This window comes from Tympanuchus pallidicinctus, unplaced genomic scaffold, assembly GCF_026119805.1.
Source record: "Tympanuchus pallidicinctus isolate F22 unplaced genomic scaffold, pur_lepc_1.0 scaffold16, whole genome shotgun sequence".
NCBI classification, from domain to species: Eukaryota; Metazoa; Chordata; class Aves; order Galliformes; family Phasianidae; genus Tympanuchus; species Tympanuchus pallidicinctus.
This window is the reverse complement of record NW_026294679.1, coordinates 2,666,712-2,690,963: the sequence shown is the minus strand read 5'-3', so window position 1 is coordinate 2,690,963 and position 24,252 is coordinate 2,666,712. Positions and strand designations below refer to the sequence as shown.

General features: G+C 41.3%; 1 protein-coding gene across 1 annotated transcript in view; it reads right to left on the bottom strand.

Moving 5' to 3' along the window:
- The window catches only part of CUNH10orf90 (chromosome unknown C10orf90 homolog), a 62,500-nt gene that overhangs the window by 28,888 nt on the left and 9,360 nt on the right, over window positions 1-24,252 (bottom strand). Inside the window, 2 exon segments of the mRNA XM_052677182.1 lie at window positions 199-1,279; window positions 3,356-3,444. Of these exon segments, the coding sequence (XP_052533142.1) occupies window positions 199-1,279; window positions 3,356-3,444 (1,170 nt within the window).

Sequence of the window (24,252 nt, the reverse complement as noted above, 5' to 3'; positions counted from 1 at the left end):
GTGAGCAGCACGCATCACTAGCATGGCAGATATATTCACAGTAGTCCTGAGATTGTGAATGTCTGTGTTGTGTTCTGACTAAGCATGCCTTTGCAGAAGCAAAGATTACTGTTATCTGCTCACGTATAATCAGTGTGGTGGGTCTGTTCCAGCCTGAATCGCTGCTCCACCAGACTGAGGCTTATGGAAATTACTTACCTGCCTCACCACTTGAATTAGAAAGATGGAGAGAAAATGTAGTGCGATAGCTGCCAGACTGCTTATCATCATCTTGCTTTGTTGTTGTTGTGCTGTTAGGTCCTTTGGGTGCATGCCCAGATGCCGGAAGTTCAAAGGCACGGACTCTTGTCAAAGGGCATTTAGTAACCAAATAGCCTTCATTTGTTGTCTGTTTATTAATTACATTACGTTCTGTTAAAAGTGCACTCCTGTTTGTTCTGCGTGGAGCCTTGTTTTCTCTCAGGAGCTTTATCTGAAGCATCTTCTCTATTGACTCTCCATTACCTATACCATCTACTCCATCTGCTGTTAATCTAGACGAACTACAATTTATAGTGAAGGACAACGCTGATCTATAAATTTTTTGGCATTTAATTCGAGGTCGGTCAAGGCACACGTTGAGTGACTTGTCTATGTAATAGATGGGATTTGGACACTGCTGAGAAACCTGAAGGCGGACAGATGAGGTGAATGAAGGCGGTACTTTCTCTCTCCTATCACTGCTTTGAAGACCCACACCGTTCTCCCCGTTTCTGAGGCTGAAAAACCTCTCACGCAGCTCTCTACTTAATTTCGAGCAACAATCAGAAACCCATGATGGAGTGACTTTGGGGTTTGCTTGGTCAGGTGAAAGTCGGTGGCGGAGGGCAGCAGGGATCTCACTCAAGGTGGGGGACACAGCATGGGGCTCTGGCACAGCCCTGCGTCCCCAGGTTGGATGGTTGGAGCCCGCAGCGACACGCCGGGCTGTAATGGTTATGGAGGCAAAACCCTTCTGCTTTTGACACTGTTTTCCATCTGCGATGGGACAGCCTGATGGAGAGGTGGTATCACCTAAGGATGATTGAATTTCTAATCGGCTGGCAAGTACAGCAAACGTGCTGTTAATGTTTACTGAACCATCCTTAGTCAAAGATTGCTTTGTGTGCCACGCGCTGGGCTGGGGGGTCACAGCCTGCATCAGCAAAGCAGACCGATTTTCTTTCAGTTTAGTCTCATCAATCATCTGTGAAATGACTATTGGTGAAATCAATTTTCTATTTGTTGATGACAGAGGTTCCTGAAAATGAAAAGATTCAAATTATCAACATATTCTATCATAACATATGTAACTGTTCTTCATCTATCACACAAGACAGTTTTGTTCAAGATTTCTTGTTAAATTTCTATTCATATTACTTCCCCCTCCATCTTAAAGCACGCGTTCTTAATTGCCAGGGAGGCTCCAGTAAATATTTTATCCAGCCTAAAAATATACTTGAATTAAAAATGTGTATCCTATACTATTAATTGCAGTATTTAACCCATTGCTGCAATTGGGATTTGGGACAGCTATGTTTTTAAAAAATTGACCCATTGAAGGCATTGACAATTTTGAAGTCTGCTCTTGTCATTATGGCCTGCTAGGGTTTTAAATGCATTCAAGTGAGTTACAGATCATTAGCCTGAAGGTTTACGTGTGTGCCATCACGTGCTGTAGGGAGTACATGGGCATTTGTCACTGATGCTTTATGACCTGACTGGTAAAAAAAAGCATGGAAAAACTTCCCCATGTTCCCTCTGATTAAGGTGGTATTATTTCCTACAAGTGCTACAGGCACGATTTTAATTCATCAGTTCCTTCTTGCTCATCAAATGCAAAACCACATTGTCCAAGTTGGACCGACTGTGGCCCACATTCACGTTTCTGAGCATGGCAATAAGCATCTTGACAGACCACATGCTGCTTCATTTGATGGGATAAAAGTAGTGCTTTTATGTTAAAGCTATTAAACAGGGAGTAAACCCGAGTTGAAAATCTCCAGCTCTTATCATCCACAAAGCTCATCACAGGTGATATGCAGTAAGGCATCTCTTTGCTGCTCTAAATTGGCTGATTAGATTGCTTCTGCCCCAGGTTCCTAGATTTTGCAATCCTAACAGATAAAAAGCCCACTGAATTGTCATGCAAAATCAGAGGATTTGCTCTGTAATGAAAGTTCATTCAATTTAATTTAGAGTTTAGGTCCTATTTGCTAGCCTGTACTGTTCCTGCTTATTGTGCATTCATCTCAGTCAGCTCTCGGCAGCCATATCATCTGCTAATCAATGCCAGTGCTTAACCAGTATTTCACCCTGCTCTGAAGCCCAAGGGAAAAACCATAACTGAGCTCCCATCCCTTGTGCATGGAAATAACACAGAATAATGGCTCCTTTTGTAGCTCTTGGGAAGGCTGTTTTGGGAACCCAAATACGTAGAGAGTTGGATCAAGAGTTTATTAACGAGGTGAAACGTCAGGTAAATTTTATCAATTTTTAAACCAGCTGCCTGTGGTTTTGACAATTCAATAATTTCACAGCCCCAGGGAAGGCATTTTCTTCCTTCTTTGCAAAAACATTTGCCTCACGTTTTTTGCACTGCATTTACTTCTACCTATAGGTTTAAGACCTTCGCATGACTTCTAAAACTCTCGACTTCCCTGAGATTTTTACAAGCCCTGAAGAAGGTTCCTCGATACACTTTATTTTGTGGAGGCATCACTTGCTGTAGCAGCTGATATGACATTTATTTATTCTGTTAAAGGCTGTACAGATGGAAACTTCATGCAAGAGTCCAAAAGCATGTCAAAACTTATCTCTATTAGCTTCGGATACAAATTTTAGGTAATTCACTTCTTTTGCTGCTTGAGTAAACATACTGTTCCCTCCTCCCAACCTTTGGCAGAGAAGTGAATCTTTAAGGTTTGATCAACCGATTCTATGTTCTTTGGGAGTTTTCAAGCCTCACTGCATCTTGCGGAAAAAGCATGCACTTACACCAAGTAATTGTGGTGAACAGAAAACCTCAGGCATTATCCTGGGAACATCGGAGACAGAGCACTGGTAATTGGGATACGACTTGATTTAAACCCCTGGGAGGTCTTTATTACTTTTTTTTCCCCCAACAAAACATGTTGGTTTTTCCCCCCCCCCCCCCAACAACAGCACACTGACTCACAGCCTCTTTAGCCATCATTTTATTTGGCTTTTTGGCTATGTAAGCTGAGCACAGGGAAACAAAAATCAAGCCTAAACACACTGTTCAGCGTCCAGCATCTGTTTTTAAATCTAAACGCCTTCTGCTGATTCTTATCCACCTGTTATTTACTCATCCTACCTCTGCAAAGCTTGGTTTTCTCTCCACAGCACTCTCCTGCTGTTGGCCTGTGCATGTTCTGTTACTGCCCCACTGCTTCCATGCTGCTCCTAGGAAACAAACACAGGGAAAGAAATGTTATCACCGGTGTCCTGGAGGAGATGGATGATAAAGTGTGTCTTTAAGCAGAGTGCAAGCAGGAGGGAGAGCGTTCTGGTAAGTGATCTGCCTGCCCTGGGAGCTGGTTATAGGAAGGATCACATTTCTCTGTTCTCAGGAGAGGAGTTTGGGCATTGCCAGGATGCTTTGCAGAGACACATTTGGGGACAGCTGCACAACCTGTACAGGTCTGAGCACAGTTTGTATCTCTCAGCCACTGGTTCACCTGTACGCAAGGCATGTGTGTGGGATAAGTAGGGGAGATAGGAATTGGCTTCAACAAACTTCCCTTCTGCCTGATCTGCAGAACCTGAGAGCACAAACAAGCACGTTCATGGACTGGATGCTATAAGACTCCTCTATTCTGGGCTGAGTTGTCTTAACATTTAAAGAACTGCAGTAATTTTGAATAATACGCACAAATACCATTACACCATTTCCAGTTCAGTGATGATATCCTACCTATGATATCAATCTCTAAGTTTCTTTTTACCCTTTTTACAAAAATTAATTACCACGTAACACAGAATCCAGGACACTGCAATGGTGCATTGCATTGGCTGTCAGTCGTTAATTAGAAATGACATTACTTCCCATATGGTAATAAACATAACCTCTGGAGGTTAATTTCCAAAAATTCTCTATTTGAACTGAGATTTTGTGACATTATAAAGAGTAGAAATGAAAGAGGGGGAACACGTCAGGTCTGTCCTGAAGTCTCACCATGGGACAGCGATCACAGAACAGGTTGATTGATGAACTTTCTCCTTTACTAAAGGAGCACTTCGCTGAGACAGCCCCAAAACACCAATGCCACTGTATGTACACATAGCTGGTAGGAAAATCAAAAAAAGAGGTTTGCTCTTCTCCTTGAGCCACAGAAAGTCCTGAGGAACAGAGAAAACATTTGGAGTCATTGGCCACAGAAAGGGGAAAAAAAAAGGAATCCAGAAAGTAGCTGGAATGGAGGGCTCAGTGCACTTTTACTTATTTTCACAAAGAAATAACACAGTTTAAACGGATGAAAATGCAGTGAACAAGATCACAGTAACTGCTGGCAAAACAGGTGAGAGAGACACCATCAGAGCTCCTCATGGTTGAGATGCATGGTGAAAAGGAGGTGCTGCAGCAGAGATGGTAACTGCTAGGTGGGCTCTATGGAAAGAGAACAGCCAGCATATCAGCACCCAGGTGAATACATGAGGATACATTCATAATGTCGACCTTTAAACAACTAAATAGGAAATAAGTTGCAGAGAAGGACAAGGAAGAAATTGTTGGATTGAGTTAAGGCAAGACATCAGGGAATTTAGAGTTTTCGGAAACAAAGCGTAATGTAATTAAAGCAAAAAAAAGATGTAATTAAAGCAGAAACTTTGCTATCAACTGTTTTCCTCAAACACTTTACGGTAAGAAAACCACAGTTGTCTCAAATGGAGCTGTGAAGCTACAACAGGAGAATATCAACTTGTGAATGTCAACTAGTGTGCAAAGAAGGTTGGCTGGAGATAAATCAGACCCAGAAAGCCATGTTTTGCCAGATGGTCTTTCGTGAAGTTCATTCAAATGTATTTTCAGTAGAAGAGAAATTACTGAATTCTACAGGGTCCAACAAGAACAAGTCATCAAAGTCCACAACAGTTTATTATGTGTAATCTGTAAATTATTCTTAAAGTAAACTCCTGTGATAATCTCTAGGTAAGACCTTCCAATTTCACTGAGACATTTTGAAATATATTAGTTAATTCTTAACTTCAAAAAAGTAGATGTTTCTGGAGATGTGAAGGAAGTATGTATTTTCTTTGCTAAATCATCCAGAGGGGAGTTTCACATTGCCTTGTGTACCCTATGCTGTGCAATAATATTCTCATATTACTACAGATATTCTGTTCCTTCAAAATTCCCAGATTTTTGGTGAGTCACTTAATTTGATTGCTGAAAGAGACTAAATAAATGGTAGTGGTGGCAAAAGGTCCAGTCATTTTCCCAATATTAAGTATCATCTTAGAAGCTTTACATTTGTTAACTAACATCAACAAACAAAACAAACTCTTACAAAAGAGCTTGAATCTATGTAATGACAACTCTTTGGGGAGCACAAGGTTTTAGCTGAGATGTGTCCCAAGCAGAATGTTCATGCAAATTCTCATTGCTGACAAAACATATTGCACTGTAACTCCTGTTGCACAAAGAACGCAAAGTTCAGTCTTTCCTTGATGCAAAAGCATAAAAGAAACAGCATTTCAAATACTTTCCATCTCTGTGGGGAGCATGAGAAACTTATTTCTGAGCTGAAATCCTGAGGATTTGCTTAACCTCCCCTTCCCACTGCGACCCACCTCTCCAGCTTACAAACGAGAGATGTGATTAGAAACAAAGGAGCAAACACTGGCATATAAACTTTGTCCTGTTGCACCCTCGCTGTTTTCAGTCCCCTGCCCCCAGTACTCTTTGTTGAACCTAATGATATACTCCTTGGCAAGGCATCTGGACATCCGGCTACAGACCAGGGTTTTCCTAATTACAGAGTGCAGCTGGAACCAATTCTCCCAGTCTCGAGTGCCTGGATGTCTGCCTCAGGCCAACTGGCAGCCAGCTCAGATAATGATTCAGAAAATATGTACTCAGAGCTCAGCTTGCAGATAAATTGCAAAGGTGAGGGTGCTGGTGAAAAATAGTGCACTGCGATTATTTAGCACACACAAGACATTCTGGCCTGCAGCCAAAAATGATTTTGCACGAAGTTCAAGACATACATGAAAACAAGCAACATGTAACACCATTTTGCCACTGTTTCGGGTCCTTGCTGGAGATCCTGCAGGCTGCTGTGCTGGGGTGGCCTTTGGTGACAGCCAGTGTGACACCACAAAGGGCTGGAATCACTTTAGAGCGCTGGTCCTGGCCTCCTCTCTGGTTTTTGTCATGAGAGTTGCATATTTTATTCATTTACTATTCATATGCTGACAAATTTCAAACTCATGTCAGCACTTCTGATCCCTTCTGCTCTGCTCAAAGACCCATGCTGATCACGTCTGAGGTCCCGTCTGTGCCACCAGCATCACCTCAAAATGAACTCCTTGAACTTCCCTCTAAATGCCATAAAACAGCTCTGCAGAACATACACAGTGGTGCAAGAAGGGGAGAATTGAAAAATGATTGTTTTTCTAGATCTTTATCACATCTTCTAAAAGACCTCCGAGGAGTCTTGGGCTTCCTCCTAGGTTCAATAGTCACCCAAAGAGACTCAGATTTCCCCCTCAGGACTGGGAGCTAAAGGACATTGATGGCTTGACTGTAGGGCCAAGCACAAGAGCAATCACTCAACACAACGTCTTCAGCATAACTTAAAACATTTTTAAGCCTATTTTTTTTTCCTGATACATATTATTCCTACATTAAGTTATCTTCAGATAAACCATATTGTTAAAACCAACTTGAAGGCATTTATTTATACTTCCTTCTGTTTAAAACACTGTATTTATTTGAATTTTTCTATGGGTTATTTAATTCAGATACCTGAGGAAGCCACGAGGAAAACAAAGTCATCATTAAAGATTCACTGCTTTCCCTCTCCATAAGGGCTGGAAGAGATCATTATTCACTTCCTGAAATCTGAAGTGAGTCATCCAGAAAAACTATCCAGACATTATAGAAATGCCTAAGATGAAAGCCAAGTCAAAATAAACACCAGAACCAAATCCGCTTCTCCTGGTCTTCTTCATGTGTCATAAAGAAACAATATCATAAAATTGCAGAGAGATGTCAACTCTAAAATAAATCTCCAACAACCAAGCTACAGCTCACAGGCACAGCACTAAAAGGAGAGATGGATAAGTGTTGAAAATCCCTCACTGTACTCATGTCCCTGCTGATATTAAATTGATTTACAGGGGATCTGCTGGAGAACGTTGAGCTTGCTTTTAAGTGGTCGGCGTGGTGCGTCTCCAGAAGGTGCTGGCATGGGCACAGTCACGCCATCCTGTAGGGATATTATTCTAAGACTTCAGAAGTGATGTTAAGATCTAGGAGGAGGTGAGGTGTTGTGTTGTTGATGGTCTGAGGGCGGCATCCCAGTGAAGACGGGGCGCAGTCATGGATGGGAAGGAAGGTGACCTCGTAGCCACACATGGATTTTACTTCCTTCACGTATTCTCATAAAAATACACCTCATTTTCATCTCCTCAGGATTTGACATTCTGCTACCTTCATGTAAGAACAGACAGCAATTTTTTCCTAAGTGAAGATACTTAAGGAGCACGTGTTGCCACCCTGAAAGCTCAAACAAAGCTAGAAGACACGCTGTACTCACCCATCAAGAGAGAATGGCAGAGGGAGAGTACATCAGTCCCGCTACAGTATTTTCGCTGCACTCTTCTTACAAGTACCAGGCACCTACTTACAATGGGGGTCAAAATGCAATAGAGATTTAAAGGGAGAGAAAGGCGCTGCCAGCTCTTTTCTTGAAATCTTTCTTGCAGTGAAAAAAGCCAAAGCCAATACAAACAAGTACATTGCCACAAAAGAAAGCGTTTTAATGCAGCTGTACAAAGATAACAGTATTTTAAGGTAGCTGTGCTGGGAAGGTTTTCAAATCAGACTAAGTAATGCCTGAAATCATTTTGGTTTGAACAGGATTCATTATGTAAACAAAATAGAGAAATATTTTTTTAAGATGTCAGGATGGATTGTCTTCTATTAGAAGTAGCATCATGAGATTTGTTAACTGAATTATCTTTCCCTGCTTGCACACCTTGAAGCTGTAGCTGACTGCCTGCAGAGATGATTACAGGATCCACCACGGAACGGACAAATGAGTTCTGGTCTGCTATCAAAAAGCCAGAAGTCGTAAATCTCTCATTATCCGTGCCATTAGAAGCAAGGTGCTCATCAGGGGGCTAGAAAGAGCACAGGAATTATATCTTGACACCTATGCATAAGAGAAAAATATCTTGTTTTCATTATACGCTGCTATTACTCTTTATCTTCACCTAATAAAGTGAGGAATCTCCCCCAGCATATCCATCACACAAACACACACACACAGCTAACGAAGCACGTTCTTTACTTTCTCATTTCTGTTTTGGCCTGCTCCACCAAGATTTTTTGTTTGTTTTGTATCTATTTGTTGGTTGTGGGGTATTTTTTGGTGGGGGGGGGCTGGGGCGGAGGGGGCAGGGAGAGGCAGTTTTAATTTTCAGTTGTACAGGGATAAAAGCATTTCTAGGTTTCTCTTGGCAGCACAAACTTACACTAACAAATGTCAGTTCCCGGAAGCAGCAGACCTGCTGAAGCCCAGCTGTGTGGGCATAACTCAGGCCAAAGACTCAAATGGGAGCACACATGAAGATTTAAACTGACGTCTATACTACTTCTTCAGTCTAAATAAGATGGTCTGGCATTGGAGCTCCCTACTGGAGCTCTTCGGAGATCTTTATAAAATACAGCAGGAATAGAATGGGGAAGCTCAAAGACAAGTTATTAGAGGGGGGATATCTAAGGCGCGGAGAATTGGATTGGATGATGATGAAGGATAATATCACATAATAGCGAAATCATACTCTTCCATTATTTTTCTTCAGTACTTGCATTGCAGAAATGGAAGAAATGTCATAAACGTCACAGATATTCATTCCTGTGGGAGCATAAGGAAGAACCTCGGATACAGAGTGAGTCATTGAGCTCCCCAGTGCTGGTTAAATAAGAAGCAAAGTCCTAAAAGCTCCATGGCTTCCCACTCTGATGACTGGCAGACAGGTCTCTCTGTGCACAGCTAAAAGAAAAGCAATGCTGTCCATATGTTTCACTGGGATTCTGGGAAGTGGATACTTTATATAATTTGGACAAGTTTTCCAAAGAGGATTACGCAAAGCAAAACAACCAACCAACCCTCTTAGGAGATGAGGACACTCTACTAGAAATCCTTTCAAGTCTGATTCCAGTACAAGGTGCTCTATCCCCAGAATGAGGTAAGAGCCATGAGGAAGCACTAGCAACACGTAAGGGTGATGACAACTTTGGTTTGTTGTCCCTCCACCCAAGAAAAGTCTTCCCACAGAATCTGTTGTACCGTTATTTGGCATGTCAGTATAAGGCATAAGTAACAGAATCATTTCATACAGAAAGAGGTACTAGAAGGGACCCTCTACCATTCTCAAAGTCCCTTTCCCAGTGTTTTATCAAGGCATCCATATTTTAGTGACCACGTCCGTTTGTGAAGGCACAAGAATGTTTAAGACAGCCAAAAAATCCTTCAGTGACTGTAAACATAACAAATACTACGCATAAGCAAACAAAGGAAAAGCAGTATTGTAGCCAAAAAGTGTATTTATGAGCAGTTATTCCAGCATTATTATGTGTATTCATGTAGAGGTCATAACATACGCAAAATTTTACAAGGCATAAATGAGTTTTCTAAATAAAAATTCCACTGGTGTTACTCAGAACTGGTAGCAATTATAAGCATTTGCCTAAAGCATCTTATGCATAATAGGAGCTGGAGGTAATTCAGTGTTTCTTCCATCTTGCCTGCTTTTGTGAGAGCATGACTTTAAGATAAGAAACTGTAAAGTTGGCAACAGAAAACCTGTGCACTATCTGCTATGCATGCATTTGGTGACTTTATATATATCCTTGCTGCGGGTTATTTTGCTTTATTGATTTTCTTTCCTGTTAATACTCTTAATACAGTGGTAATAGATGCTGTTGGTACAGATACTTTTGTCAAGATATCAAGATAATTGATTCCAATACACATCTATATTAGTCCAATTCTGTTTCCAAAACAAAACCAAAACAACAACAACAAAAAAATACAGGATGTTTGCACGAGCCAAATTTGACACTAAAAGGTTTGTACAATGGAACTAAACTCAGTTCCAGCACCAGTCATGCCAGATTTAATACAGACATTTCATGTTACTTTTGTATAATAGAAGCATTCAGTTTCGTATAATACTTGAGATATTATTTCTTTCTGGAAAGTCATTCGCATTAACTGATGTGATTGCAGACATCAGAAACTGCTTGATTATACTGGATGCAGTAGGCTAGAACTAAAAGAAAAATTCAGAGCTCAGAGGATGAAAACCACAATAGCTACGATTTAAATAAGTGCAAAGCCTAAAACATTAGATTTCCAAGGCTCTAGCTCAGTGATGAAGCAAATAGTTTTATTTTACATAATTTAAGAGCACACAGCTCCCACTGTTTTCAGCCGCCACTGACTTGCCTCAGCACTAACCATGCGTCACACAACTGAACGTGGTAATTATTCTACCACATAAAACTTTCCAGTTGGTGAGATAATACCTATATTTACCTTTTGAGGGGACAGTAAAACAAATCTTTGTTTACAGAGTGTTTTTACCACGCTTTCGCGCTTTGTTCGACCATGATCATCACCTTTTTGAGTTCCTCTGCAGTAGGTTTAGAAACACAGATCATTCTACAGATTCAAACAGAAACACGTTGGAAGAGAAAACAGGGCATTGCTAGGTTCAGCAGAACTGATAATTGGTAATTGGTTTTTTTTTTAGTAAAAGAAAGTCTTTCAGTTAAAAAAAATGGATGGTGCAGAATTTAACCTTAACTTTTAGTGTCTCCTAAGTACCAGTTGGCAAGTAAGGACATTTAGAGTTTTCAGGCTCTCTTTTGGCAGCAGACATCACCTGAATGAGAACACGTGGGACTGGGATCCACCAGCACCCACGGACCCAAAGCCACAGCAGCCCAGCCAGACCCAGTGGCTTTCCCAAGTAGAAACAACCTGCTGCCTAGCAACAACCCAAAACTCCTGGTTGTTTGTATATGTCTTTTTTTTTTTTTTTGTGCACAACTAAAAGCTTTTCCACCAAATTATTCTGTTCAGCAACATCAGATCTGCAACAGATGGGTAAGAAAATGCATTTTGCTTTATTTGCAGCAATTTCTCTGCTCTGTGGTGTTACATTCATAACACGCACATGAACTCCCCAACACCTTTTGATGCAAAACCAATCTGGGAAGTATTTCAAAATGCGAGTAGTTATATTCACAGTAGTTGTCTCCCAGGAGCTACTCCTATGAATAAAGTCATTCACATACCTACATCCATAAATACATATCTGGATAGCAAGGCACAATTATGCTTGCATGAAATTTGTCCCTATGCTTTAGAAGACCTGTCTTTTATCCTAAATAATTACTACACATGAATAAATTGAAAGTAACAGAAAAATAAATAAAGCTGACAAAACAAAACATTTCTCTACTGTACCCTCTACTTGGATCCAGTTTTAACTTGATTTTCAGAACAAACTTGATTTACGTTCAGTCCTTCCATCTGTCCAACCTCAGACTTTGGATCTCACGGGCTGCTTCAACCAGTGTAACAGGAGGGTCAATAACTTATCTCACTGTAAAAGTAAGTAAATAAATAGATGAAATGATTTTGTGGAAACAAGAGGCCACCCCAGAGAGAAGCGCATTGTTTCTCCTCTCTTTGACTCACAACTGACTGACAAACTTTCCTACTGGCCACTGATGTTACCCACAGCACCAGAGGGAACACAGATCCTGTCCAGGAGCAGCAGGCAAGCACTGGGGACACATAAAATGGGATATGAAGAAGATGCAGGGAGGAAAGAGCAGCACCAAAGGGAGACTCACAGTATTGACTCATGGCCTTCATCAGCTCTGTTCCTCACAAAACCACTTCTTTCTTGGTAGCCTGTATTTTCAATTTCATCTTTTTGTTTCCATTCTCTTAAAACAAAACAAAACAAAACAAAAACAAAAACAACAACAACAACCCAACAATACAGAAAGCTCATGCAAAGATTATGGAATCTGAGAGAACTTTCAAAACCATAAAGTGAAATTCTGAAGACTGACCTAATGATAGTGCAGCTGTTTGACCTCAGTACTGCTGCACCTTAGACATAATCACGTACAATATCTGCCCTGTTTAAAGTCACATAGCATAGCTGGAGTAGCTGTCTTCCTATGATAGACACAGCATTGGAAACCTACATTTTACTGCAGAAGATACCTGGAACAATGTGGCCCGAAGCAATAACTGAACAGCTTAGGCCAGTATAACAAAACATTGAAGAAACCATCTACCAAGGGCAGAATTAAGTTGTTATGGATGATTACCATCACCACTTTGTTTGTCCTACAGTTGCTCTGTTCAGCAACTCTGATCCACAGCCAGTGCATAAGCCATTACGTAATTCAGCAGCACTCTGCATCCATCGCAGCTCCCCAGCCAAATGCTGGCCCCTCTCAATTGCAGTCTTTCTGCCGGGTGCTCTGGGATGAGAATTGATCCCCAGCGTCTCTTCACATTCAGCAGTTAGAGAAGACAGACTGTGCTGAATATGCTTTCAAAAACCTCTTGGTCACCACTATCATTCTCTCCAGCATTAGCTACCATCAAACTCTCCCACTAGAAGCTGCAGAATGAGCTACAGGACATTGAAGAGCATTAGCAAAAGGGATGCTAAGAGCTCCCATGCAGGATACACCCTTCGCTCAGTGCAATGCTCAGTTTGGATGGCTCTTGTGTACCATGTGTTGCCCTACCTCAGACCAAGAGCAAGCACCTCTGTGCAATGGGGGAGATTCAGCCTCAGGCAGAGAGCCATTACAAGCCCATACACCCTGGCAAAGGAGAGATTTGGGTGGAATTTTCTACTGGGGAGACTGGAAATTTGGGTTAGACATAAGACTCCACATGAGTCTATCTGACTGCTGTGGTCACCACATCATTTGTATTTCAGGGCTTCCATGCTTTGTTTTGTGCTAGTTCCCTGTGGAACCATCACACCATGCAGCATGACTCTCCATCCTTGCCTTCTCTAACCCTAAGTGAAAGCACTAGAGAAAAAAAAAAACACCTTTGGAACAGTCTGTACTTTCCTCTAGTAAGCTGCAACTATTAACATGACCTTCTAGTGAAGGACTTGCACACACACTGTGCCCACAGGTTACTCACTGCCAGTCACGTGGACTCAGTTAATATGGGCACCTTCTACCTGGCAGCTGAATCCTTTAGAAAATACAACTCTCAGCCTTCTCTGCCCTTTGTCCAGACAATACAGAAACACTGCAGGTAGACGTGAGAGTGAAGCACTTCACTTTTCACCAGACTATACTATACCCCTTCCTAGAAATGAAAGACTTTGCTTCTCCAAGAAGCATGTGCCCTCCGTTCCCCTTTCACAACAACATAATCTTTATTTCTTAATGTTGCGGGCTGACAGGTTAGGGTAGATGTCCTTATTGGGTTATTTGATGTTACTTCTACTGCTTTCCACTGTTTTACTGGGCAGGGAGTGGTTTAAGCTATTATTCAGCTGCTTGCATTAGACATTTTTTCATTTCTTCTCAAAAAAGTCATCTTGATTTGACTTTTTAGTCCAAAGGAAAAACAGAGGACAGTTTACCCTTTGCTAGGGCACACATGAATTTGTGATAAGAGCACAATGACAGCAGCCCTGCAATGAGGACACGAGCAGGGTTGCAAACCAGCACCATTTGTTTTAAGCCACAGACATCTATTCTCCTGTTGGAGCTTAAAGATGTTGTGGTTTGTTCACCATGATCCATTCATGTAATTTGGTTAGTGAGAATGATAAACAGATGTGTATACACAGGTATTGATTCTAGAGAGTGCTGCATTATTCAGGAGAACTGGGAATAAAAGCCCCATTCTTACAACTGAAGTATTTACAAAGTAATTACAAAGTATTATTGAAATCCTACCAATTGAATCCAACATTAGATCATTACGAGATTCATGTCCTGCTTTAATTGCTCAAAACACTAAGTTCAAATACAAGAAAAAGGAAATTCAGGACATTGCACATATATCAAGCAATTGCACGTTGCTTGATACATTCTGTTAATTGCAAACCTAGAGCACATATCAACACTACACATGAATGCACTGCAGAGGTACCTGGAGCAGCAGACAACTGCATGCTCAAATTCATATTCATTTGGGTTAAACATCTCAGCACACTTAAGTCAAATCACAGGCTTTCAGGATATTGAACTTCTTTTAAAGAAGTTAAAAATGAATAAATGCACTGTGGGGATGATTCGTGGGGTGACAGTGACCTATCATGAAAATGAACAAAAATATCAGCAGGTGATTTTATATTATCTGAAATAAAAGGGCAAGGATGTTGCTCATATTCTAGACTGAAAGGATTATTTTGGAAGGTCAGTCTAGTATCTGTCACAGTGATTTAGTACTATCTTATTGCTCTAAATGTATTACTGCGTTAGTTACAGTAATACTGGTATTAACACATTGGCCATAATAGTAATGCTGATAGGTATATAAATACAGAATTATCTACTTCATTCAGTGTTTAAGCAAAGTTTATCAACCCACATTTTTATGGTGGGGTTTTGCATTTCAATCTTCCTTTACTAAGCCCCCAAGCTGAGCACTGATGCCTCCATATCTTGGTTACCAGTCAGTGCCTCTGCAGGTGGCAGCCCTTGGGTAATGCCAGGTTTTGCAAGGCTCACTCCCCTTCACACAGCACTGTCATTTAGCTCTCCGTTGTTCTAAAAAGTCATTTCTAAATCAATAAGGCGTTATTGACTTCCCTGAAACCAACTGAGACAGTGGCCCAAAATTTCCAAAGTCCAACCTTCCAGGGCCCCTGCTTTCCTAACGCAGCTTCTGGTTTGCCGTTACTGGATTAAGGTTTGGAAGATACTAAACCCAAATTATCATCGTTTCATGCTCTGTTGCTCTGCAGAGCCAACCCCAAAAGCAGCTCGATGGGCTGGGGCAGAAGCGACAGAGGGAAGCAGGGCAGGAATCCCACATGTGCAAAGTGAAGTCGTAATGGAGCGGGTCACTTAAATGAGTTTCCAATACCTTCGCCTACAGCAAGTTCTGATAACAGGCACTGCTTTTCTATGATGAAATAAACAGCTTCATGTTACTGACCTCTATCACACACAGCCATGAAATCCAAGTGCAATTGTAGCTATTTGGTGCTTTTTAGATATTCATTTCTCTTTCCCGATGCTTAAGAGGGCTGACTGAAGACAGCTTATACTAGATTAGGCTTCCAACACCTTCATGCGTTATAGACTTCAAAATACAGGTTTTCCCTTCCAGAAGGTGAAAGGGTTGAGTCATTTCTTTTAAAGACCCGATGGAGGTTATTGCTCATAAAAATGAAAGGCAACAGTGGGAGGCTGGGCTGAGCACAGCCATGCGGCTGCCCCATAGAGCAGAGCCTAGGCCTGTGCCTGCAGCCAGGCACTAACGGTTATCCCAAATAATAATGTAGATTAGCAAGGGCTCATCAGATGGAACTGTGTGCCAGAAATAATTACGGCTCAAAATGCAAGAGCCTGGTAGGAAGGGATTGTCATTTGTGAAGTCAGTCCGTTTTATGGAGACATAACCCGCATATTACAGTGGAGGATAATTTGGCAGTTAACAGTTCCAGTGGTTCAGAGACATAAAATACAGTCCCATCAATGTGTAAGATTAGAAATAATTAGCCCCTATATGGTAAAGTCATCAGTTAGAAACTAGACTCCATCTGGGGACATTTTGTAACGATGCCCCAGGGACAAGTAAGACAGGACCTTTGACTTGCATGATTTGGAAGGGACTGAGACCTAATTAAATCTGCAAAGATGCAGTAACTGCAGTAAAAGGGTTTTTAAATATGAAATGTATTCCCTTTCTCTAAACAAATGAGGTATATTACATGCTGGAATAGCAAGAGAATTAATCAGAAGACAGTGAGTAAACAGCTACTGTGCGGCTGCCAAGTAGAAGATGGTACCAAACTACACAGTACCACAGAATATTTAATACAAACATAAAAAGAACCATTAGATGTTCTTCAAAGGAAAAGGCTTTATTTAATTGTGGCCAATACCAAAAAGTTCAAAATAGTAGGTTTCTTAAAATCTGCTTCTGCAAATGCAGGAATTATAATAAACACTGATTGCCTTAGATAAAGCTAATTCTCTTCCAGAAAAGACACAGAATTTGCTTTTTCTTTAAAGTCACTCATTACAAAAACCAGACTCTGAATGTTTCAAATAAGGGTACAAAGAGCTGTTTTATTTTTGCCTCCGAGTTCCCAAAAGTGCTTCTGATTGTCCGTTTTTATGAAGAGACCTAGCGCTTTGTACTGGAGAAACCAAAAACCTGAAGTTAACTTGAGCTTTAACTGCTTTATTTACGTGATCCATCTTCTCCCTCCAAAAAAGTCACCACCCGATATTAATATTTTCCTACCGTAACTGAATACTCTGCAATTTTTCAATGCAAAGCTGGATCATTAAAGCCTGGAAGCTAAATGGAAAAGTATTTTAAGGACAAGCTAAAAGCAGAGCAGAAGAGACGTACTGATTTCAAAGAGAAAACAGTAACCAAGATGACACATGAAAATTTACACACTTCATCATGCTGCTTAAAGGAGACTAATTAGAGCTGCATCAAACACACACACACAGACAGATGAATGCTGAAATAAGAAAAATACTGAAGAATTTGGCTACGTGGTACTTTCCCACTCTCCCCCACCCTAAGTCAATTCAGTGTTTTAATCATAAAATGCCTGTAAAACTACGTGTTATTTAGGATTACCTGTAGAAACATGAATTTGGCAACCCTTATTTCAGCCAGATTTGGTGAAAGGATATCAAACCAAGACTCGAGCTATGAATTAATTATCCCATACAACACGTCCACAGTCAACTGCACAACTAAAAACCATGTAATTAGTATGATGAGCAAGCCCGTTCTCTTGAAAGCCCCATACAAACAAGCTGCCAACGATAAAGTCACCACAGGATGACACTGGGGATGCACACAGCTATTGTAACTTAAATGCTGCCATGCCCATCTTCTGCGAAAATGAGTCAGTCATCAAACATTTACATACAGAGTTTTCTTTTAACTACAATGCACGCATACAAAGTGATTTCTTCCATGCACAACATTTCTAAACTGTTGCCTCCTGCACTTGTCATTTCCATGAGCACCCATCTGTACATACTGCAGCTGTACCAGCACCAATACTACAGAATTTCATAGAATTGCACAGTGGCCTGAGTTGAAAAGGACCCCAATGCTCATCCAGTTCCAACCCCTGCTGTGTGCAGGTCACCAACCAGCAGCCCAGGCTGCCCAGAGCCACATCCAGCCTGGCCTTGAATGCCTGCAGGGATGGGGCATCCACAGCCTCCTTGGGCAACCTGTGCCAGTGCCTCACCACCCTCTGAGTGAATTCCAGTGGGTTTTACAAGAAAAAAAAAAAAGCAAAACAAAATACACTTATTCTGTTTCCAGTAGAAGAGCCTGCTGGCTAGTCAATCACCATTAGAAAAATCAACTACAATCTAAATGCTCAAGTATTTCAAGACTCCAAGTGACCTTTCAAGAGGATTTCAGTTGAAAACCACGTTATGAAGAGAAGTTATGGATTTCGGAATTCACCTTATATCCAAAGCCTTTGCTAAATGTCTCGGAGATTTCTATAAATGTAAAATAAACATCAGTGGGGATTGAAGCAAGGAAAAAACGAATTAAGGAAAAGGCAGGTTGGTGTCTAGCCTCTGATCTGGGTCAAGAAACATATATAGCTATTTGTCTTTGGTTACGTGGGTTGAAAATACAACTCAGAGCCTTCAGAACAAGAGTGATCTGAGAGACAGGATGGGAGATCATGGAGTACAGTGGGACAAAAGCCTTCATTAAACAAAAAAACAATAATAAAAATAATCCCTCCCCAACAGAGCAGTCCCTGTGCAGGGAAATGCAGAAGAAAGATGTGACCAAGCAGGCCTGCAAGGAACACGTGGCTCCATTCACACCAGAACAGAGCAGCACAACTAACGCCCCTGAAGATGAGAGTCTCCATTCCCTGAATGCCCACCCTTCCCTCCTCCTCCAAGGAAAACCTGCAAAAAACTGATGTGTACACAAGGGTTGCTCCAAAAGTAATACCTCCTATGTTATTATCTCAGCCCACAATGTCACAGGTTGAACTTCCCAGCCAACATTCTGCTATCTATGTGACAGATGGCAGCAGAAAGGCAGTTTGACACAATGGCACCTGACAAGGAAGTGCACACGAAGCGAAGACGTGTCACTGAATTCCATAGGTTCAAAAAAAAAAATTGCAAAGAATAGTCAACACAAGTAAGAATGCATTTAGACGTGCAGCATAAAAACAGCAACCCAAGCAATATTTTGCAAGTTCTAATTGGTATAGAAGAACTGAATAATGTTTATTTTTTACAAAGGGCGGTAGGAGGGTCATGATATCATGGCCATCCCAGAAATATGATGGGGTAAAGATACATCAGAGGACACTATGAAAAAAAAAAAACCAACACAGTATGAATTATAGAGAAATGGCAGAAGGCCAGGCTGACAAAGGAGCAGAGCCAAGAACAAGGAAAACACATAGTAAGCAACATAAAAAAAACAAAATGTACCTCAACAACTCCTTCAACTCAATTTCCATGCTAAAGTATATTATACTACATAATGTATGCTTCTGCATAATATACAGAAGCATATTAAGAACAACACTGACCCAGAAAGGCCCAGGAAAGGGTCCACTGCTGAAAAACCTTGAGAGACTAATAAGTTGGGATTTGCCAGTAAAAGCATGATATGATTGAGATCTAAAACCAAAGATAATAAAAAAATCACAAACAGTTTCCAAAAGATGCTTGGGGAGAGTCCTGGGTGGCCAAACTACTGGGCAGACTGCTTAACATGAATGCTGGAAGATGTTTTTTTCTGCACAGCACAATTAAATTGTGAACCTAAATGACACAAACCCAATGTTATAGAGCACAAATTCCAAAAAGCAATTAGGCGAGTTTATGGAGGGTAAGTCCAGCCTTGGCATTAATCAAGACTGTGGAGAGCCTGCTCCAAGCTCAGGAAGATCCCTGGCTGAAGAAGCCAGGATGGTTTGCCAGGAAGAATGCGGCATTCTCTGCACTCAGTTTTTTGGCCAGAATTGGGATCATGATGTAACTGAATCCGACCTAGCAATGGGTATGTTCCCATCACTGTGCCTCTGTAAGAGTGGCTATGGACACCGAGAAATATTCAAGGGACTGAGGGGCTGAACTGTAGAGTCCTATAGTTCCTATGCTCCAGCATAGGAAGTGAAGAAGACCTTAAGGGAAAATGCCAAAGTGGCTTTTTTGTTGGTTGGTTTTCAAGCGAGATCTTTTCCTTGCTAATATTCAAGGTCGTAATGACTTCAGACTCCTACACACAGCCAAAGGTAAACTGCAAGTATTCATGAATGCCAGCAAATGCAGTGTTCTACTGCGGGAGGATGCGTTTGAGAGACTACCCCACCTTCCACATCAAAGCAATCTGCATGAAAATTTCAACATTTCCATGGAGTAAATTGCCCTAATAACTCCATAATTCAAGTATTTTAGTATGCCTAAACTGCAAAAGGAACAAGGGCAGCTTTGAAATACATTTCCAGAGGTATTCAATAAAGCAAACTAAATAAAACAAGTTTAGTAGTCCCACCTTAAATGCTTGTGCCAAAACTTCTTAAACTGAGCCGAAGAAGAAACCTCTGTTCTAACACAAAAGCTAAGCTGTTTGTTGAAAAACAAAGCAGCACAGTCAGGATTTTTCCCTCCCCTATAAAGAAGGGATACTTCAGAGAACAGGGTCATAAATGGCACTGTCTGTATGGCTGCTTGGAAGCAGTAATGCAGTTATTGTCAGATTTGTCAGCAGTGAGGTCACCATGCCCCGAGCCACAGAAAATGTTCATCTACCTATAACCCTATTACAGTTTGCAAGCTAAATATTTTCTTACTCAACCCTTTGGCTTGAGAAAACATGTATTTACCTAATAAAGCTGTAATTCTGCATCAACATTCAGCTAATTGGAGGTTTACTGTCATTAATTTAGATGATATACATTTGTCTTCCAAAAATTGCTTCTAGCATCTTCTGTAATGTAACCTTTCTTTTAGCTCTCTTTTTTCACTGTCACAAAACTAGCAATTCAGTGCTCACAAATGACCTCCCGTGCCCCAACCATGCCATAACAATCAATGGCAGAAAATTCATAAAACAGATTAAATTCTGCAGTGTTTGCTTTGATGAATTAGTAGGATTTGTTCGCTTTAGCTGCTCAGAGTTAATCTTTGATTTTTAGCTGTGTGCACTGCATTGGAAAGAGTAAAGCAAGGACATACCCTGTTTTCGTTACTTCAGTACTGATGGTGGAAATATAGAACTAGCACTCATTGCAGTAGAGCTGACTTTTTAAGTTTATTACTGTTTATCTCTGTTATCTCATTACTTTTAACAATATATGAGGAGGAACTGCTCATGACAAAGTGCTTCTGTATGAAATTGCACATAACTACGTTATGCTGTAGTGACTTCCTGGTGTCACACAATGGAGAATGAGAATGCTGAGGATCATCTTCCCAGGAAGCTTCATGGGTGGCAAAACATCTCAAAGTAACAAAATTAACTCCATCGCTGCAACTCACATAACATATTTTGTTCAACATGTGATTATTATTCACCATTTAAATTAAGAATTGCAAGGGAAATTCATTCCGAGCGTTTTCCATTTCCCTCATACACGCAATTTGGTTAATGAACCAAGAAACCAATTAGCGAAACAGCTCAATTTATAGCAGGTTAAGGTAATCTTTAGCCGGGGCACAGTTAAAATTTCCACACTGTGAAAAGAAGACTCTTCATCTTCACAAATGGCACCGTGGAGTTAATGAGCCCTCCTAGTATGAACCATCAGTGATAGCCCTGCTTGCCCACAGACTTCACCTCTCCCCCACCAGCACCTGCCGTGAAGCAGCAGAACCTGGGTGAGATCTCCACATAAATACAGCATTTTCTATTTGAATTTTGGTGGATCTTGGCATATTTTGGCACCTAGCAGCACACAGCAGAGCTGGATGTCTATGTAGAGCCACTGCCTTAGAAGATTCATCTTTACGAAGCATGGGTCCTTTTGTACAGCTCCCGCTCACCACCACACCTCAATTTTAAACCCCAGTGCCATGCTGAAGCATTTCCCCCAGTTTCTAGCCCTACCTGACCTGTGAGCTGCATCCATGGATCCACAGCTTAAAACCACACCATTGTGCCTGGTGCTTCAGCTAATTTCTCTGTTTTAAAGTAAATGATTCATTAAAGGGGCTAAACAAACAGCAGACGGACTCTTGACCTGAGCTTCAAAAGTATGTTTTCCCAATTCCCAGAACAAACCCACAGCCAGGCTGGAAGGTGGGCCAGCTAAAGCAACACAAGATTTGTAGGGCAAAAGAAAGAATATAAAGGAGCAGAGAAGGAGATCCACTGCTGAAAGGAAGCCTTTGCTCCAAGGATTACTCACACATTTTGCACTACAAAAAGTAGTGAAGTATTAAGTAAAATAAGAATCTAGAGCAGCAGAATGGAATGCCTGGGCTGCTGCTGTAAAACCCACACCAGTGGCACCAACTCTTGTAACACCAAATACACCCTGGCTTGGAAAACCATGCTTATTCTATGAGGATTCCACCTTGTCAACAAACACTGCATTATCAACTAAGGATAACTCAATAAAAGAAGATATAGGCTCTGTGACTCAGAGGCATATGCATACCTACATGAAAACTGCACACTCCTACCCAAGACCTTCTTACCTCCACTCCTGCACTTCAGTCTTTGAAACCCACCTGACATCAAGATGGGAAACCCAGTCCTGCCTCTTTTTGTATGAACTCCGATGCCTTGCAGCTGGTCAGGGTAAGTGCCTGAGACAGGGAAGCTCAGCTGAGCTGGGAGGTGCTTGCTGGTAAAACCATAGGGATGTGGTAAGGACAAGATACAGATTCAGGAGAGCAACCCTTAAAATTTCTAATAGCACTATGGTGTGCACTTCACAGTCTGGGAATCCCAGGCTTAGCAGGCTTTCATTCACTAGGAGAGCACCTCCAAGGATGATCCCCTGTAGCTGCTCTTTCTGCAGTCAGCTTTTGCAATCTCAGCTGGAAAGGGAGACAGTGAGAGAAAGCAAGCATTTACACTGGAATTGGGGCCTGCCTGACACGTGCATTCTTAATGAGTCCTGGAATTGGACCCAATTCAGAAGTTGTATATAGACAGGCTCAGATCACTACAAACACAAAGTGCAAAAACTAATTTGAACTACTCAAATGTTATTGAGCTGCAATCAACCAATCACTTAAGAAAAAGACCAGAAGTCACGAGCAGCTTAATGTAAACATCTTTTTAGCATGCAGTAACAGCCAAAAAGGAAGACAAGTGCTAGACTGCATGCAAAAAAAAATGCATTATGGAAAGCACAGTAACATTCCACATAATCTTATGTGGACGTATGCTTAAGCACTGCATTTACTGTGGATGCTCATCTGTAACTTTTAAAGGTATCTAAATTGTTTGAGTACATGTACTAGGTGATGTAGTGAGAATTTGGGAATGAACAGTAAATAAAGGAGATTTTGCTTTTTAAACTCAGTGCATTGATAATCACAAATTTTCTGAAAGTATATTTAGTTCTCAAGCAACCAAGAGGTCCTTGGAGGCTTGGGTTCAGTTTGATGCTAGTTGCTAGAAGTCAGCTACTTCTTTTTTCCTTAGAAGAGCAAAGAAAACAGAGAATGAATTTGACTTTATTTACAGCAATGGTAATATTACAAGAAGCATAAGACTTGGTAATTGAGTCAGGAGTAGAAGTGGAAGTCTCCTGTGACAGCCTGTAATTGTCAGAGCTTCAAATAAATGCAGCACAGACTCAAGTCATACTCTGAATGCCTGGATAGTGCCTGTATCAAACCTGGCCTCCACACCTCTTGAGATTTGCTTCTCGCTGCACTCTGGTCCTTCCATTTTAATAGAGAAAATATTAACCAGAATACTGGATGGGTAATTCTCCACTACAAGCTAAAAACATTTCATGTGGAAGTGCGTAAAAAATGCCATCCCCTAGCAACTGAGAGATTCCTGCTGGAAACAGTGATGGCAAAAATGGGTTTCCAGGAACATAGAGTCAAGCAAGGATTGTGTAGTGAAGGTGTGAAACTGTTGGCAGTTCTGACTGATCGCTGGCTGCACTTGGTTGTGCTGAATGCGCTCAATTTACTGTAGAAATTGGCCTGAAGTATTACAGAATTCCAGTAGCCCTGATTAAAATAAACTGTTGAAGATGCATGTACTGCAGAGAGGCTCTCGAGTCCGGGGGGAGCTCTGCATGTACAGGAAGTGCTGGGCACCAGAACAACAACAAATTAAAGAAATGAATCGTCTCAGGAAATATTATTGCTGGGTTCTGAAAACAAGCTAAAACAGTGCTGCTACGTGAGGAGTACAAAGGGGAAGGGAAGCAACATTAGAAGTAATAAAAGAGAATTTAGATGCAAGGCAGAGGCAGAGCAGCATGAACACATGTGATTAAGGCCAAGTCGTTATGCAGTACCCTGCTGTGACCACCTATCAGCTGGGATGTTTGGAAGGGCAGTCTTACCTTGGATTAAGGACAAGCCCACTCCTCACTTTGTCCTTTCCTTGCTTTCCTCTCTGCTGGGATAGGACTTCATGCTCCATTCTGTGTAATGTAGGCAGCTGCAGAAGTTTTCTTGCAAGAAAAGAGCCACCAAAACCGCTCTGCCCCCGCCTGCCAGCCTGCATTCGACATCCTCAACTTGGGGCAGTGCCACTTTCTCAGGGACTATTTTGGATTCAGATATGC